Source organism: Chrysochloris asiatica, unplaced genomic scaffold (assembly GCF_000296735.1).
Source record: "Chrysochloris asiatica unplaced genomic scaffold, ChrAsi1.0 scaffold00015, whole genome shotgun sequence".
Classification (NCBI taxonomy): domain Eukaryota; kingdom Metazoa; phylum Chordata; class Mammalia; order Afrosoricida; family Chrysochloridae; genus Chrysochloris; species Chrysochloris asiatica.
The window spans coordinates 17,358,522-17,378,562 of NW_006408533.1; the positions used below are offsets into that span (position 1 = coordinate 17,358,522).

Sequence of the window (20,041 nt, forward strand, 5' to 3'; positions counted from 1 at the left end):
CACATAACCACCTCTCTGGATGTCAGATATCACATAACCACCTCTCTGGATGTCAGATATCAAGTTACTTTACATTACTGTTCTGGTTTTCCAATTACCTTGTAAGGGAAGTTTCTTCCCTCTGAATTTGCTATCTTATTATCTTCCCACAAATGCTCTGTGGTCCCAGTGACACAATCACCTCTATGTAACTTGATACTATACGGACAATCTGCCTGAACTTCAAGGTGGACTTTCAGAGATGGATAATTTTCATCATTCCTGGGCCTCACCAGGAATTATCCTTTATCTCTATTTCAAGTTCCCATATAAGAACAGACTCCTCACCAGTGCTACTGGTCTCAGAAATGGGGGTACACAGTTAACCCAACTGTCTCCACTGAAGTACCCTCGGTTACACTGTGTGTTATCCAGTCTCCTGCTTCCAGGTACTTCACACTTCTGGGCATGTAAACCATGCATGTAAATGCCCTCACATTTATAAACAGTACATTGGAAACTGGTTTCTTTCTTCAATGTATCAGTATTCTATCGTACAGGAAGACTGCCATCTCTGGGGCATCCATAGCATTCCTTGTATTACAGCAGAGCTATTATATATGATATGTATTTTAAATTTAACATCTTCATGTTATCTGTACCTTCCTATCTTTTTAATAACGCTTATGAACAGAACTTTCTGCAACAGAAATATTCTCTATCTTCACTGTCCAGTAGCGTATCCAACAGACACATGAGGCTACTGAGCACCTGTGGAGGAACTCAAGTTTAAATCTCACAGAACAGCTAGTGGCCACTTATTGAACACTGCATTTCATTACCTCCCTCATTGCACCTTCTTCAGCACTCCATTTGTTCCCCCATCACTTTGCATTTCTCTCCATAGATTTCCTCCTTCTCTCCATTTCATCCCCTCTATATTCTGGTAGCGTAGTGGTTACGAATCGGGCTGCAAACCTTAAGGTCAGCGGTTCAAAACTACCAGTCGCTCCATGGGAGAAAGATAAGGCTTTCTACTCCCGTAAAGATTTACACCCTCGGAAACCATGTACAGGGTCGCTATGGGTCGGAACCGACTCGACGGCACTTAACAACAATAATATTCATCCTAATGAGCTCTGGTAGCGCAATGGTTACAAACTGGGCTGCAAACCTCAACATCAGCAGTTGAAACCACCAGCTGTTCCATGGGAGAAAGATGAGGCTTTCTGCTCTTGTAAAGATTTACAGCCTTGGAAACCCGGCACAGGGTCGCTATGAGTCAGAACCGACTCCACGGCACATAACCACCACCATATTCATCTTTATATATTTTGTTATACCTGTTACATACTTATGATATTTACCACTGTATCTTTAGACTCCTTTATTATATAAATATATATGATACAGACAGAATATACTAGGCTTTACACATTTAGTTGTTATATTCTAGAATATATTTTCTTTTTACTGTGTTCTAGGGGGAGAGAGACTGCAATTCAGTTTACCATATTAAAATAGAAGTCAGGGATAGAATGTCTGAACATCACAATTTGGCTTTTGTTTTCTCTACAAAACGTAAACTCTAAATAGCATGAAGAAATAACATGAAACATCTGGGACCCAAGACACCTAGTGTCATCAACTACCATATACACACTGGGGAAAAGAGTAAGGCACTAAAAAAATAAATCAGCCTTGACCTGTGAGACAACTTCCATACGAAAGAATAGCAAAAGGGTAAACAATAGCAAATACTGTACTGAATTCTGAAGAGCTAAATTCCAGAAGCTACAGGTAAGTAGGGTTTCCGAGGGTGTAAATCTTTACGGGAGTAGAAAGCCTCATCTTTCTCCCGCGGAGCGGCTGGTAGTTTCGAACCGCTGACCTTAAGGCTCGCAGCCCGATTCGTAACCACTACGCTACCAGACCCTGTACAGGGTCGCTATGGGTCGGAACCGACTCGATGGCACTTAACAACAACAACAACAACAGGTAAGTAGGCTTGATGCAGATTAGCCCAAACCATAATGATTGAACAGACTGTTTAGAAGTATTTAGGCATCTAGTTGCAACAAGTGAGATACTAAGAATAAAACTAGCAAAATAAATACATCCATTTCACTACAGAGTGTAAAAACATTGCAGACATCTCACATTCTTAGAGTGTCCCTCTGAGCAAGACTTAAATTTCCTGGCTAAATGACAGGTGAACCTATGCTATTTCAAATTATTTTGTTTTGGATTGAAACATCTGAGACACTTATTAGGAGGTGGTGTTAAGTGCCGTTGAGTCAGTTCTAACTCACAGCGACCTCTCTCTGTAGGGTTTCCTAAGAACACCTAATGGGTTTGAACTGCTGACCTTCTGGTTTACCAATCCAGTATCACACCAGGACTCAAATATTAGGCTTTGGGCACAGTCATTTAAACCTCATGACAATCATATGAAGTGATAGAATCATTATACCTATTTTACAGACAAAGAAACAGATATAAAAAGGCCAAATAATTTTGTCCAATGCTGGTGAGCTAATAAGTGGGAGAGGCAGAATTCAAACTCTGGCAATCTTGTTCTACAATACCTAGTCTTCACCATAATGCTAAACTGCCTAAGTTGTTCAGTGGTTTAACAAATCTAAGACCAAAATCTACAGAAACTATTTATAACTATGGGTAGCTAACTTCTAGCCTTTTCTCTTCAACACACAAAAACATTTTTTTTATCCATAAGTTAGAATAAATGAAAGTGAGCAAGTGCTAAAAAATTTAAAAAGAGGGAAAAAAAATCTCTATAGAAATAATAAAGATACATGTATTTTTAAACACTAATTATATAAGAATCTGATAAGGAATGCCAAGATTAGTTTTTTATGTATAAAGTTTATTTTTTTAACTGGAATTTTCAAGTACTTCATTGCATAATTCCTAAATCCACAAATTAGAATAATCTAAAAGTGGGGAAAAGAACTGCTTTTAAGCATATCAGTAGCTAACAACTGAAAATATATGAAGCGAACAACAAAGAACATATTAAAGCTTACAGAGACTCTGTATAGGAGTAGCTGGTGAATTTAAACCGCCAACCTTCTGTTTGCACTGATCCTATAGGACCACACTAAGAGTCTAAAGACTCTTGTGGGTATTGGCAAACTCTGGATGTATGAATATTTTACAGTTGTTACTGATATTCTGCTCGAGTCATTTGAACAAGATAATCTGATTACATTAGCTCCCAGAGGTGTGGGAGTATGCAGGGACCAAAATCGTGGAAGTGACACTAGATGGTATGGCTGATGTGCTGGCAGAAATAGAGGCCAGACTATACTCTGGCCTGGACTAATTTAGCAAACTGAGGCAATTCTAACACTAGTATCTCCTGACTTATTTCCTTTGAATTTGCCCTGAGTTGTAGAATCTGTGAACTGGCCAAGTAATAAGTCAAATCCCTCTTTTCAACAAAAATCCACTGTCATTGCATCAAATAAATTCTGACTCCTGGGGAACAGAGTAGCACTGTCCCACAGGGCTTCCAAGGCTGTAATCTTTACAGAAGCAGACCAACACATCTTCCCTCCAGTGTGCCTGGCGGTTTCAACAGTAGCAGGGTACTTTAACCCTGTGCCACCATGGCTTCCTTTTTCAAGGGACTCATGAAAATCTAACAGTCATTATCCCAAGATTAAACAAGCATACTAAAAGGAACAGTAAATATAACAAAAACAGCAATAATAAAAGAGCATAGGAAATAATAAAGGGAAAAGTGACAAAAGTAACAAATTAAAGATTCAAAAGATTCAAGGTACAGATATAGATAATAGTAGGGTGTATCTTGAGCCATCTCTTTCCAGATATAAAAGAGATTAGACAAGAGAGCAGAAACGAAGGAAGAGGAATGCCAAGCTGCATGGAGTTCTCCAAGGAACAAGAAAATAAGCTGGAGAAACAAGGACCTTCCTCGACAGCTGACAGAGAGCACTTCCCCCTAGAGCCAGCACTCTGAATGTGAACTTGGAGCCTTCTCAACTGTGAGAAAAGAAATTCATTTGTTAAAGTCATAACTTGTAATATCTCTGCTACAGCAGCACTAGATAACTAGACTACCAAAACCCCCCAAAATTCTTTATGTCACCAAACTATTACCCTAGTTAGAGTCAATGCCAGAATCATTCGTCTCAAAGTCCAGATTCAAAATCTTATTATAACATTTTTCCTTCTCCTCAGACCCAAGACCCAATAAAACAACTTTTGTTGATTCAACTGTTTCCTTTATTGTTACTGCTACCACCCACTAAGTTCTATCTCGTCTCCCTCAATGCAATACTTTCTTCATTCTACTCTACTCTGCAACTATAACCAGGTTAAGGTACATAATGCATGTGGCTTCAAATAAAGAGGTTGGCAGTTTGAGTCTACCCAGAGATACTTAGAAAGAAAAGCCTGGTGATCTACTTCTGAAAAATCAGCTAATAGAAATCGTATGGATTTCTATTCTGACATACAAAGTCACCCATGAGTCAGAACTGACTCCGTGATGACTGATAAAAAATGTTTATTAAAATAATCCTTTTCTGCTCATTGGACTAGCCCAGCATTCAATGCCCTGCACAATTTCATTCCAATCTACTTTGCATCCTCATCTCTGCTGCTAAAGTAGCAACAAAAATCATGTTGTTGCTGTTATGTGTCATTGAGTTGATACCGATTCATAGCGACCTTATGCACAGCAACGAAACACTGCCTGATCCTGGGCCATCCTCACTAACGTTGCCACGCTTGAGCCCATTGATGCTGCCACTTTGCAAATCCATCTCGCTGAGGGACTTCCTCTTTTTCTCTGACCCTCCACCTTACCAGGATATCCTTCTCCAGTGACTGATACCTCCTGATAATATGTCCAAAGTATGAGAGACGAAGTTTGGCTATTCTGGCCTCCAAGGAACACTCTGGCTGCACTTCTTCCATATCTATTGGTTCTTTTGGTAGCCCATGGCACTTTCAATATTCTCGTCTAACACCATAACTCAAAAACATCAATTCTTCTACTGTCTTCCTTATTCTCGGTCCAGCTTTCGCATGCATATGAGGTTATTGAAAATACCATGGCTTGGGTCAGCACCTTAGTCCTCAAGCTGACATCTTTGCTCCTCAACACTTCCAAAAGGTCTTGTGCAGATTTGCCTAATGCAGCACATCGTTTGATCTCTTGACTGCTGCTTCTGTGAGTGTTGATAGTTGATCCAAGAAGAATGAAGTCCTTGACAACTTCAATCTTTTCTCCATTGATAAGAATGTTGTTGTTTGGTCCAGTAGTGATTTTTGTTTTCTTTACATTGAGATGCAATCCATACTGAAGGCTGTGGTCTTTGATCTTCATCAGTAAATATTTTAAGTCCTCTTTATTCCAGCAAGCAAGGTTATATCATCTGCATATCACAGGTTGTTAATGAGTCTTCCTCCAATCCCGATGCCACGTTTTTCTTCATATAACCCAGCTTCTCGGATTATTTGCTCAGCATACAGATTGAATAAGTATGGTGAAAGAATACAACCCTGTCACACACCTTTCTTAATTTTAAAGCATTCAGTGTTCCTATGTTCTGTTCAAACTGCCTCTTGTTGCAGCTACAGATTCCTCATGAGCACAATTAAGTGTTCAGGAATACTCATACTTCGCAATGTTGTCCATAGCTTGTCATGGTCCATACAATCGAAAATCACAGGTGCTGTTGAGTAGGTTCCAACTCATAGTGACCCTGTATAGGGTTTCTGAGGAACAGCTGGTGAGTTTGGAACTATGGACCTTGCAGTCCAGAGCATTAACCCGCAACACAGAACTCCCGAATTTAAACTGCACACACATTAAGTACTGTGTTCAGTATACTGACACGAGAGATCAACCCATTATTAATCTCTTGTTATTGACATAATTTTACTTCGCCTTAGCCAAATTTGACCTAGTCCTCAAATTAGACCTTAAATTTCACTCTTTAACATACAAGGGGGCTTCAAAGAGCTCATGAAACAATTCCATTATCTTTTAAGTCCAAATTTCCACAAACCTTTTTGAGCCCTCTCTCATCCTGGTGTGACACTGTAGGTTAATGTGCTGGACTGCAAGGTCAGTTGTTCAAGTTCACTCGAAGCTCCTAGCAGAAATGGAGGAAGAGAAATGCCAAACCGCATGGAGTTCTCCAAGGAACAAAAAAACAAGAATGAAACAAGGACCTTCCTCGAGGGCCGGCAGAGAGCACTTTCCCCCTAGAGCCAGTACTCTGAATGTTAATTGGAGCCTTCTAAACTGTGGGAACCTACTGGACAGTACTTAACAATACTGCAATGTAAAAGAACTAAAATTGGAGCAAGACTGATTTCATTTGTATTTCCAATTCTCTCCCTAAGTAGTACTGTGACTCTTTACAAATTCAATACTTAACGTCTGTTAAACTGTTCAAGGAGAAAAAGGCAAACTGGTAAAATAAGTTTACCATTTTAAAATGCCTTTGTTCACAGAACTCAGGTTTCATCTAGAAACTGCACTCCTTGAACAATCAACTTAAGTCTTTTTAAATACTGGACTGGTCCTGGTGTGGCGCAGTAGGATAAGCACTGGACCACAGGCTGGTTTGAACCACAATGCTGTTGGTTCAAACCTACTGACCACTGCTCAGAAACCCTATATGGGATCTTTATGAGTAGTAACTGATTCCACGGCACTAAACAAGAAGTAAATATTGGACTTACTAATATGACTCAAAAATTAGTTAATCTATTGAACTTAAGTAATTTTCCTCTAAACTCTTGAATAATTATTTTTACTTATAAAAGTATCATTCTTTTATAAATGCAAAATTACCTATTTAAAATGTACAAGGGGGCTTCAAAGTTCACAGAAAAAATGGAATTAAAATAGAATGGTTTTCCATGAGCTCTCTGAAACTTCCTCATACAAACCTTATATACCCCTCTCCCCACACAAAAGGAAAAGAAAAAAAAAAATTAGACTCTATAGGACAGATTTTGGAGTTCCAAGGCTGTAAATCTTTACAGTAGAAGACTGATCAGAAATGCCAACTTGTTAGCAGCCAAGTGTTTAACCACACTACTCTACCAAGGTTCCTCCACAAACCTCGTATGTTGTTGCTGTTGTTGCTGTTATGTGCCGTGGAGTCAGTTCCGACTCATAGCGACCCTGTACAGGGTTTCTGAGGCTATAAATCTTTATGGGAGCAGAAAGCCTCATCTTTCTTCTGCGAACAGCTGGTAGTTTCGAACTGCTGACCTTGCGGTTCGCAGCCCGATTCGTAACCACTACGCTACCAGAGCTCCTTGAGGCAATAGGCACTGCTGAAGGCACAGAGGTTATGGCAGTCAACATGAAAAGCGTAACAAGACTCTTCCTCTCATGGAGATTACATTCTAGTGGCAGATGAGAACTAAGTAAATTAACAAAGTTTAAATTTTGCAAATAGTGCTATATACCATCAAGGAAAAATAGAATGGTAGTAATACAGTGAGGAAGAGAACTCACAGAAGAGTAAGAGGGTACTATCAAAGTAAAGGCTACAGAATGGCTCTCTGAAAAGGTAACACAGGTACAGAAGTCTGAAAAAAAAAAGGAAGCAGCTAAGTACAGGAGGTGGAGCAATCAAGCCATTCTGTTATCAGTGGACACCCTGAAATGAGAACATGCATCATCTGCTTGAAGAACACAATGGATGCCAATGAGATGGTAAGAGGTGATGTCAAATGGATATTCATGACCAGTGATCTCATAGGCCATGTATAAGGTTTAAAATAAGATTCAAAATAAGACTCAGAAGCATTGAAATTTTAAGCAGGGGTTTGATGAGACTCAATTTCTTCTCAAATGATCATCCTAAAGACAGTGACACAGGTTGCAGAAAGATCTATTGTTAACAACCAGGAAAGAGACAAGTGTTTGGCAAGTTATGAAAACCATGTATTACAGTTCTACATAAAATTAAAAGGGCTTTCATTTTATATGGCAGGTTGAAGTAATGTTTATTACTTCTTACTCCCAGAATGCCAAATTATACAGGCAAAAGTCCACACGAATAGAGAACAGGAAGTCAAAAAAATTCTGAAAGATAGAAAATGAAACAGGATAGTGAACAAAAACACTGCAATTTATCCTGAGAAACCTGAAAAGACTAGTACTGTGAGGTACAAAGCTGCTAGAAAATTAAGAGACTTAAGGTTGACAATAACTGATAGAAAACTTGTATGCTGGATTTATTCAATACCATCTATTCAATCAGATTAGCTGGATTATATCAGGAAAAATGCTGACATCAGGATTGCAGGAAGACTAACAACCTGCAATATGCATATGACACACTGTTAAAAGTCAAGAGGACTTTAAGTTATATAAAATTCAAATAGTAAGTCTTCAATATGGGTTGTACTTAAACACAAAGGAAAAAAACCCATAAAACCTCACAACTAGATCAACAAACATCATCATGATAAATGGTGAATAATCATATTATCAAGGATCCCATTCTATTTAGATCAACAATTAATGTTCATGGAAATTCCCCCTGGTGGCCTAGTGGTTTGCATTTGGCAGTTTCATCTCTGCAACAATTAATGCCCAAGAAAGTCAGAGTCAAGAAATTATACTGGGCAAATTTGCTGCAAATGACCTCTTTAAAATGTTAAAAAGCAAAGCTGCCACTCTGATTACTTAGGTGTACCTGACTCAACCCATGGTCTTTTCAAATGGCACTGTAGGATAATGCACTAGACTGCATTAGATTGCAAGGTCGGTTTGAACCACAAGATTAGTGGTTCAAGCTCACCAGCGGCTCCTTGAAAACCCTACACAGGGACACTATGAGTCATAACCGACTCATAACCAATGGCACTTAACAACAACATGAATGCGAAAGCTGAGCAATGAAAGAGATTGGAGAATTTACTTGAATTATGGTGTTGGCGAAGAATATTGAATATACTGTTGACTGCCAGAAGAACAAAAAAATCAATTGTGCAGAAGTACACCCAGAATGCTTCTTAGAAGTGAAGATGGCTCATCTTTGGGCTCATCACTAGGAAAGACCAGTCACTAGAAAAGCACATCATGTTTAGTAACGTGAAAATGAGGGAAATCCTTCGTGAGATGGCTTGACACAGTGGCTACTACAATGGGCTTCAACACAGGGTGTGGATGGCACAGGGAAATACATAACACCTCCAGAAGCCAGAACCCACTTAGTAGCAACGAACAATGAAACAAATGGGTCATTAGAATAGAACCAAGAAGTAAGTTCCTATATATAAACATAACAATTAAATGACAAAAGTAACATTTTAAAACAGTAATAAAAATAGACTGACTCAATAATTCATCAATAATCAATAGTGAGGGGACATTTTACTATCACTGAAAAATTAGTTTCATACCATAGACAAAATTCCATATGGATAAAATTATTTAATGAGGTAAAACCCATAGAAAAATAGCAGAGTAGATTTTTAGGTATAAATTAAGAAAGTCATCATAAGTAACTAAAATTCCCAGAATCTACCAAAATTTTACTACATAAAATCAGAACCAAATAGAAATATAGTCCAAAGGATATGAACAGGTAATGTGCGTTAGAAATTACTTAATAAATATATTTAAAAATCAATCTGAGTGAACCAAAAAATGCTTTTTACCCTATCAGATATCCAAAAATTTAAAAGATCACTGATGTACAGTGGCAGCAAAGTTATGTCTGGAGGGCTTGAAGGATACTTGGTTACATTGATATTATTCTACTTCTGAGAATCAATCCTGCAAACATTCTTACACAACTATGCAAACCTGCATCACCAAGATGGCACTATCTCTAATGTACAGAACACTCAGCAATCTGACACCATCAGAAGGATAGACATACATAAATTATTCAATACTTATACAATGCACTCATTTTTAAGTGAGGACAAGACACTGACATAAGACTGCAAATGAAAAAGACTTGTCTTTTCTGACATGCTTTCAATCCTAGTTTATAGATTTTGAATCTATGATTTAATTTCTCCTTTAAAGAGTCAGCAAATTGTGATTTCCAATTTTCTATGAAGACTAGCAATTTGAAATAGATTAATATGTCTGTATTATAAAAGACTTAATAAACACTATGCATACCTTTTAAACAACACAATTTTCAAATGTCTATTTTTAAAAATAATGAAAAGGAACCTGTAGTTTAAAAAGCATGCTTCTTTTTTACACCAAATGTATCATGAAAAAGTATTCAAAGACTGGATATTTACCATATTGAATATTAAAGCTTTTTTTTTTTTTTTTATCTCTATGAAGGGGCTACATAAAGTTCATGGAAAAATTCCATTTTTCCATAAATAGTTTTAAATTCCCTTGTATACTGCCCTTTTCCCCAAAATATAAAAATCCAAAGGTCACTTCCATCCCCCTACCCACTTATGCCATCTTTAATAATGTCATGTGAGTAATAGTTTACGCAGTACTTTTAAATGGTGAAATGATTCCCACATCAATCTCTGAAACTGATTAGATGAAAATAAAAGGAATTAAGTCGATTTTAGCACTTTATCTCCTAAGTAACTGGCTAAAGTTAGTCGCTAGTTTCAAAAACGACTACTGAATTCTAAAATGTTTCAAGAACACTATTTTCATTTATCATAAATGCTTTAATAAATAGTGAACTTCTTAAGATGCAATTCCTGAGCTGACCCTTAAAATTTATGCCCAATTTTCAAAAAACAGCAATGATACAATACTAGAGAACTATTTTGATGGTGTGGAAAGTATAAATCTTGACCTTTCAGCCTCCATTTCAAAGAGATTATCACCTTATTGATAGGAAAAATAAATATCTCAGATAATTTTTGTATCATCTAACAAAGGAATCCATTCTAAATGACAATTTAGAGTTCTGTGGAATAATTTCCAAGTTTATACAGAAATCAAAATATCTCTTTACTTATGAAAAAGGTTTAACATAATTTAGGTGGTTTTTTATTTTACCAAACATGATAAAGTCCAGTCATGCTGAATAACAAAACTCCTAGATCACTCTAAACCAGTGATTAGCTCTAAGGAGGTAGGCAGCAGAAAAGGTTGGAGAAGGTTTTAGCTGTTGCAGTAATCTTACACTGTTGTTGCTGTTAAGTGCTGTTGAGTCAGTTCCAATTCATGTGACCCAATACGGGTGCTGAGGAGTGACTGGTGGGCTTGAGCTGTCAACCTTGTGGTTAGCAGTCCAGTGCTTATTCCACGCATCACACCAGTAAACTAATCTTGCATTACTTTACATACAAATTGACAGAAAATATGTCTTTTGATGCAGTTCACTAACCTGACTCTGGCAGCAGATTCCTTGGGTTCTGGGACCGTGTGTTGTTAAGTGCCGTCAAGTCGGTTCTGACTCATAGCGACAGTGTATGAGCAAGCGAGTGGCTGGTGAGTTTGAATTTCTGACCTTGCATTTAAAATCGACCTTGCAGTCTAGTGCTTATTCTACAGCACCACACCAGGACTCTGTGACCTGGTGTCTTATGCAAGTCACTTAAACCCCCAATGCCTCAATTTCCTTATCTATAAACAGGAGTATAGAATTGATGCTAAGATTAAATGAATGTTACAAATGAAGTGCTTAGAGCAATACCTGACACAGGGAAAATGCTATTATAATCATAATTAATCTCCCCATCTATGACCACCAACTATGAGAACTGGCTGGAAAGCTGTAGGAAAAGAGGTGGTAGTGGTCTCTGTTCTGTTTTATATTTATGTATTAAACACAAATTCTGTATTTGTATTCAGTGACAAATGATCAAAATCACAAGTGAGAAAGCAGTAACTTTTTAGAGAAATAATTTTTCAGTCTTCTGAGTTTTCAAAAACATGAGACAATACAAGCTTTGGAGTTTGATATTTATTTTTAGCAGGAAGGATATGCTAATGGTGGTGACATCATTAGAAGACACGCCCGCCCATGTCCAATACCTGCAATAGAAGCTCGACAAAAGTTAAAGACACCATGTCAAAAACTAAAGACAAAAGCTGTTTATGACATTACTTACCCTTTATTCTGTTAGCAATTAAACAATACTATAAAGACTGAAAGGACCATCACAAGATCAAAAACTGGCAAGTTAACAATCAAATTTGTCTTTTAAACAAAACTTTTCTTTCTTCCTATTACTGGGCAACCTCTCCAACAACTGTTCTCCAAGGGCCTCTTATATGTGAGCAAAGGAAGACCAAATTGAAAAGGGGTAGTACTAAATGAATGACTGAAAATTTGGGGTAGTAGAGTTTCACTGCTGATACTAAGTGATATTCAAATAACTGCTCTCACGGTAATAATGGCAATCTAATCTAAGAATGACCTTTGGCACAATTAGGACCTGCTGAACAAACAACTGTTTAATAATGAATAAAGTCAACTAATAGAGCTATTATCATGCCATAACTACAAATTTACAGTAAACTGTAAATAAAGAGATGTAGACAAATTAGAACTTTTCCTATATATAATAAGAATTTACTATAGCAATAAACAATTTAAACAAAAACTAATCAACTGAAAGATTCCAAGTACAGCTCACCCACCTCTAACAATGACCACTCTGTTCAAAGGAAATATGAATGTTTCTATTTTTTTTTTAACCACCTGCATTCCCAGACTTTATATATCAACAGTATCAGTTTACTACTCAAATGAGACAGGACCAATGACTCTTCACCCAAGAGTGGTTTTGAGTCAAATGAGGGTGGTAAAGTATCATAACCTGGGGAAAAACAACAGAGTAGTTTGATGACTATGCTCCAAAGCAAAATCAATGAATTACTATGAGGGAAGTTCATGGAACTTTTCATTCCATTTTTCCATGAACTTTCTGAAGGCAACTTGTAAACCTAAAAAACTATATGTACTCAGAATAGAACCACAATTTACTGTACTTAACATCAGACTTTATACCAACTGCCATTTTCAAAAATTTTTTGTTGACTATAAGGGTTTATAAGAAAAAATATTATTTCATATGAATAACTTGAAAATACAACTAACTCTGCTAATTCCAAATTTCTACATTTACTTAGGCAGGTTAATTTGGTTCAAATAGAAGAAAACCCATTAATGCAAGGAGAAGCTTACCTGGATCTAAAAGGGTCCATGTAAGAAAAAATAAAACAAAATGTGTAGGTACATGAGGTATCTTAAAATTCCTAGTAAAAGGTAAATTAAATTAATAAGCACTAAAAAAGGAAAGATTACGCACTTCCAATTTATGTTCTTTCTCTGCAAGCGCTTCCTTTTGACAACGAAGAAAATCTGATAACATTCGAGTGAGTTGTTTCCTATCATCTATTTCTGCGGCCAATCTGCCATTGTAATCTGCCAGCAACATACAAGCATCCTCTACCATTTTAGAAAGCCTTTCTCCAGATTCTTTATCTAAAAAAAGCACAAAATAATAAAAGTGTTATACAACAAAAACAATTCCATATGCTGTTCCTTCAGCCTCATTCCCAAAAGAGTTGTGATCACATTTTCTCTTCTCACCTGTTATTTTATCTAGTAGGGAGACTTCTTGCACTTCAACAGGCAGAGAGGCTATCCTCTGATGAACAGCTGCATCACCTGAAGCTGCATTTTCTAAATCTTGTAATGCTCTGACGAGATCTAGAGTCTAAAAAGTTACATAACTTCAAAACCAAAATAAATACAACACATTACACTACAAGAAAATTAAAGTTTTTCTTATGTAACCCTATGTACTATTTACTAGTTTAAAGTTTCTAATGTAAACTGTTTTAGAAAACAGTTTCTTTATATATTAAGAAAAAGAAACTAAACTGTGCTAGATGTTGGAAATGTGAATAAATCTACTTGGCCTCCCAGTTGGTCCAGTAGAGTAACAATTCAGCTTCTTGTCCATGATGACTAAGTGGGCTTCAGTATTCAGTTACTGTCCCAACAGGCAACTTGGCTCGGGTCTTGGCTGAGAATCTTTCTGCCTCCCTTGGACTCAGACCAATACCAAGCCACAGTTCTAGGCAGCAACTGGTCATTATCTTTCCTTCAAGTTCCTTTCATGGGGGAGAGAACCTTACCCGCATTTAGTTCCTTTCAGTGAGTTTGAGTCCAGCCTTCCAACTCTTATAGCGCAATTTGAGTCCTTGTCATCATCCTACATAATTCTAATTTCTGGCAACTCATGTATGAAACTAGACTCATGAACTCAGCAAAAACCATCCTCTGGTCAGGTGTACAGAGTTGTGCATGTTTCTGTATTATATCTAGCCCATGGAGAAATTCCCCTTGTTTTACAGTATACTTATGCCTTCATTTATTCCTTTTAAACTATATTTGTGCCTCTTAAATGTTTGAAACAGAGAAGGAAGAGCCTGAAAGACTGAATGCCCACCTTAGTGAAAAGTTCAAAGTGTCTCTCTGGGTCATTTGATGGTTAAGGAATTCTATATAGTATCAACCTAGGAGGACCTGAGGGATTAAGATAATGATTGTAATCCATCTTATTTTTCCACAGAACTATATGGTTTTAGTTTCATAGAACTTGTCACTCTAATATTCCTTTTTTTCCTATTTTAAAGCAAAAACACATAAAGTAATATTTATCACTAAGAACAAAAATTTTAATATACTTTAATCATATTAAAAAAAGTCTTATTAGATGTTTCATGTATTTAAAAGGAAACTTTAGTGTATATCTCATCAGACCAAATCATAGTTATTAAATAGATATCCTCTATATAAAATATGACTGCCTAATATATACATTAAATATTTACAAGTTCTTAACCAGAATAGAATTTTTATGCATTTTCTTTCTTGCATCCAAAATTAGAGTAAAACTCCATTTCTAAAAAGAAAACATCACACGTCATGAAAGATGATATTCAGGTGCTCATGATCATTAGCCATTAATCAAACCCCAACCAAACCCACTGTCACTGAGTAGATTCTGATTCATAGTGACCATAGGGCAGACAGAACTGCCCTTTTGGGTTTCTGAGACTTAATTCTTATGGGAGCACAGAGGCTCATCTTTTTTCTGATGAGTAGCTAGTGGGTTTGAATTGCTGACCTTGCAGTTATCAGCCCAATGCAGCCATTAGAGACACAATAAAAAACAATGAAGTATTATAACACCCCAGCAATAACAGCAACAATCAAAAAACAAAACAAAACAAAAACCATAATGACGAGGCCTGGGGACTGCTGAGCCCATGGACAGGGACATAGCCACAGAGGGCTAGAGCAGAGAGTGAAGCATCCAGCTGATATGGAGTGAGGGGAGATGCACAAGAACACCCATACTTGCAGATAGTACCCATTTGACCTAGCTTCAATGGTTGAATGATCAAAACTTGACGAGAGGAAGAAAGAAGAGAAAAAAAGTGTAATCCACTACAGTGTAATGAACTTGACCTATACTTACGGATTTAGCAGCTTAAAAGAGGGAGGGAATCCTCACAGCAAGGATCATTCCCAACCCCTCTGTACATAGGGTTGATAGAGATGGGCAACTTAGACATTGGTTACCTAAAATAGGGAGTGCTATAAAGGCACGAAGTGACTGGTTTACAAATTTCCAAGAGAGAGTTTAGTTACAGAGGGTGTGGGGGAAGGTAGAATCGCCACTGAGTGGTTTTCGACCTGTCTAGACAGGGCTTGTGAAAGGAGATGGGGATAAGACTCTTGTGGTTCAATAGTGAGTAATTGTTATCAGGACTGATTACATTGCAATGTAAAGGTTTTGTAACAAAAAGCGGGGAATGGTTGATCTTGCAGTCCAGGAGCGGAGAACCCTGGGACCATAAAGGGAGAAGAGCGGGATCAGAGTGGGGCCTTATTCAGAGAAACAGCGATGCCAGAGATGGAGGCAGAGACGATGACGTGAAGAGATGGAGAGGTTGGGGACTCTAGACTCATGGAGGGAGAGGGGCTGTGGGCTGACGGCCGGAGGGCAGGCTTGCAGGGTACGCTCTATGGTTGTTTGAATGACTGTATATTCCTGAGTGTTTCGGTGTACATCAAAAAACAATAAAAATGAGGGAATAGAAGCAAATACTGTTGACTGAATGATGGTGCATGGAGGGAATTGTAATCATTGCAATGAAGTGAAACAGGATGAGTGTAAAGTGATGTTCTCCTATGTAAACTATTACTCAATTCACTATAAAAACTAAAAACAAAAACAAAAAAAGTTAGAAAACAAACTGACAAGGGTGTATAGAGATTGGAACTTTGGTGGGACTGTAAAATGGTACAAGCACAGTAAACAAAACAGCATGGCATTTCCTTAAATTAGAAACAGCAATACAATTATGATCCAACAATCCCTCAACGAGGTATATATCCCAGAGAAATAAGAACTATGACACAAATGGATACATATACACCCATGTTCACTTTGTTTGGTAACAACCTCAAAGACCATCCACAGATGAATGGATACACAAACTATGGCACATACACAGAATGGAGTAACATGCAACATTACAGAATAACAATGAATCTGTGAAACATCTCACAACATGGATGAACCTGGAGGACATTATGCTGAGTGAAATAAGTCAACCACAAAAGAACAAATACTATATGAAAACACTATTATAAAAAGTCAAGAAAAAGTTTACACATGGAAAGAAACATTCTTTGACAATTACCAGGGATGGGAGGGAAAAAGAGAGAAAATCACTAACTAAATAGTAGGTATCTATTAACTTAAGTGAAGGGAAAGGTAATACACAATAAGGAGGAGGGTCAGCACAACATGACCATGGCAAAGGAAGATACTGGAAGGTATGAGTAAAAGGTAACAATGATAAATATTATTACATACACAATCCTGCAATAACAGAAATAACAAAGAATTTACGAGTAAATACATAGGTACATATGTATGCTGAACAGATGTTTGATAGCATACAGGAGTATATCCAATAGCATATGTAAGTTTTGCAAAAGGCATTTCTGCATACATATTTGTACGTGCTGTAAATATATCTAGAAATATAATACAACACAGAGGGGCAAAGTTATGCAAACTTCTTAGCCATAACCAAATACCTTGAAAGATTGAATTACTGGGCTTGTAGGTTTGGGATCATAGTCTCAAGGAATATTTAGGTAAGGTATGCAATGGACTGCTAACTACAAGATTCGTGGTTCAAACTTACCAGCTGCTCCTTGGAAACCCTATACAGGGTTGCTATGAGTCAGAACAGACTTGATGGCACTTAACAACAAGAATTCACAAAGACAATGTTCTACATCCTACTTAGGTGGGTAGTGACTAAGGTACCAAAAGCTTGTGAGCAGCCATCTAAGATACAGCTACTGGTCTCTTCCTATCTTAAGCAAAAAAGAGTGAGAAAAAAAAAATCAAAGACCCAAAGAACAATACTTTGGACTAGTGGACCACATGAACCACAGTTACCATTCGCTGGAGACCAGAAGAATTCGAAGGTGCCCAGCTACCATTACCTGTTGCACTGACAGGGATAACAATAGGTCTTAGACAGAGTAGGAAAAAATGTACAATAAAATTAAAAATCATTAAAAAGACCAGACTTAAAATAAAAAGAAAAACAAAAAAACACCAGACTTATTGGTCTAATAAAGACTGGTGGAACCTCCAAGACTATGGCCCTTGTTGTTGTTATGTGCCGTGGAGTTGGTTCTGACTCATAGCGACCCTGCACAGGGTTTCTGAGGCTGCAAATCTTTACGGGAGCAGAAAGCCTCATCTTTCTCCCGTGGAACAGCTGGTATTTTCGAACTGCCTGCCGACCTTGAGGTTAACAACCCGATTCGTAACCACTACGCTAATGGCCCTTAGAATTATTCAAACCTGGAACTGAACCCACTCCTGGAGATCACCTTCCAGCCAAACAAAAGACAAATCTACAAAGTGAACAATAGCAATGGTGAAGAATGTGTTCCTCAGAATAAACAGCTATATAAGATCAAAAGGGCAGCATTCTGTACAAAGTTCAGAAGGACACTGGGGCAGCAAAGATGGGAAAACAGAATCAAGAAACCCAGGGAGGAGGTGGGACAAGTGTTATTACGCTGAAGGACTTGCAACTAATGTCACAAAACAAAATGCGTGTAACATATTAATTGGGAAACTCACTTGCTCTATAAACTTTTATCCAAACCATAATAAAAAAATAAAACATCAAAATTAATAAAGTTCACAGGCCATATAAGGTTAAAAAAGCAAACAAACGCCTAATTCTCTTAAAAAAGAAAACCTTCTACCTGTGGTGGTTCACTTGGAGATCCCAGGGAGGAACAGTTTTCATTTTCATCCACCTTTATCTGTTCATAAGTTCGCTTCCTAGGTTTCTTATCCCCATCTAAAATGAAATATTAAGTTTTAATGAAAGAATACATTTTATTGAAGAGATTATAATTTTAAAAATCACATACTTACACAGAGCTTGCTTAAGTTGTTCTAACACATCATTTTCATACACAGACCTTTCTTCCCAAATAGACAAAACTCTTCCAAGGTGCTTCTTACAACTTTCATCAGTTTCACTAAAGAAAAAATAAATGTTAACAGTAAAAAAATAAAATAAATAAATAAATAAATAAATGATTTAATACATAATACTTTAAAAATGTTAATTTTTCAATACAACGTGGTTTCAAAAAATTCATGGAAAATGGAATTATAAGATAATGGAATTTTTCCACAAATTTTTTGAAACCCCAACATATAATCAGACATTTATTATCTATCTGGAAAAAAAACAAAAACATTGTCCAAATGTTTACTGAGCATCACTGTATGATCAGCAATACAGAGGTGACATAATCAAGACAGATACACTCTTGGCTTTCTTAAAATAACTTACTATTAAAAAAGTTACAACAGCCACAAAGTGTTAGTACAAGCTACTTGAGTTTACAAAGAAGATACTTCTAACAAAATGGAGGTTGAACATTAGGCTAAGGGAAATTTTCTAACAGGTGACTTCTTGATTCATTCAACAAGTATTTACCAATCAAGGTACTACTATCCTTGATACTGAGGATATGAATGAAGCTTTATTGCAGCTGTTATTTATAAATACTACAAAAGTGAACAGGTACTAAGGAAGGTCATAAAAGAGAGACCTGGCTCTGCTTAAGAGAGATCAGGAAGTTTATTTGAGGAAATATTCATTCAATCTGAGTTCTGAAGATTGGATATAGGGGGAAATGGGAATAAGAAGTCCTCTCGGTCACTTCCTATGCCCTTCATTGCCACCACCATCGAATGAGCCACTATTATCTCTGGTCTCTCTCTGGTCTCCCAGCCTCTACTCTAATTCTCCATAGAGCTTCCTTGTAATATAAAGCAGATCTTCATGCTCTCAGTCTTTTAAGAACTAACCACCATGCCAAGAATACACCGCAAAATCCATGTCCAGAGCCTTAACTCTGCTTCCCTGTCAGTCCACATTCTCTAATATCTTCTCTGATACAATTCACCTTCCTGATCCCCAGGGCATAGCCATCTCATTGTAGCTGCAAGTATTCTATCTAGAATGTTTTCCCCCAGATAGTCAAATGGCTTGTTTTATGGCTCTGTTCAACCCTAACCCTAACCCGAACCCGAACCCTAACCTAAGTTGTAATTATTTATCAAACTACATAACTAAGCATCCTCATATCCTCTAGCTATGTCTCTGACATGACTATATTTACTTGTCAGTCTTGTTATTCACTACCGTTACCATTCACAGAAATGCAACTTCCATAAGAACAGCTCCATCCACACCCTTTGGGTCTAACACATAGTAGGCACTCAGTAATTTTTTTTCCTTTAAATTTTATTTATTTTGTTGTTGTTGAGAATATACACAGCAAAACATAGACCAATTCAACAGTTTCTACAGGTATAATTTAGTGAACTCTGATTACATTCTTTGGGTTGTATAACAACCAGAAGTATCTTACTGAATTCTAGAGAGGTAATATCTATAAGGAAGAAGTCCTGGAGTGGTGCTATAGGATAAGCATTGGACTGC

General features: G+C 37.2%; 1 protein-coding gene across 1 annotated transcript in view; it reads right to left on the reverse strand.

Annotated features, from left to right (window-relative positions):
- The window catches only part of RPRD1A (regulation of nuclear pre-mRNA domain containing 1A), an 83,630-nt gene that overhangs the window by 20,485 nt on the left and 43,104 nt on the right, over positions 1 to 20,041 (reverse strand). Inside the window, exons 3-6 of the mRNA XM_006835073.1 lie at positions 18,457 to 18,563; positions 18,282 to 18,379; positions 13,551 to 13,677; positions 13,267 to 13,442 (exon numbers count right to left, since the gene is read on the reverse strand). Coding sequence (XP_006835136.1) covers positions 13,267 to 13,442; positions 13,551 to 13,677; positions 18,282 to 18,379; positions 18,457 to 18,563 — 508 coding nt within the window. The remainder of the gene's footprint in view (positions 1 to 13,266; positions 13,443 to 13,550; positions 13,678 to 18,281; positions 18,380 to 18,456; positions 18,564 to 20,041) is intronic.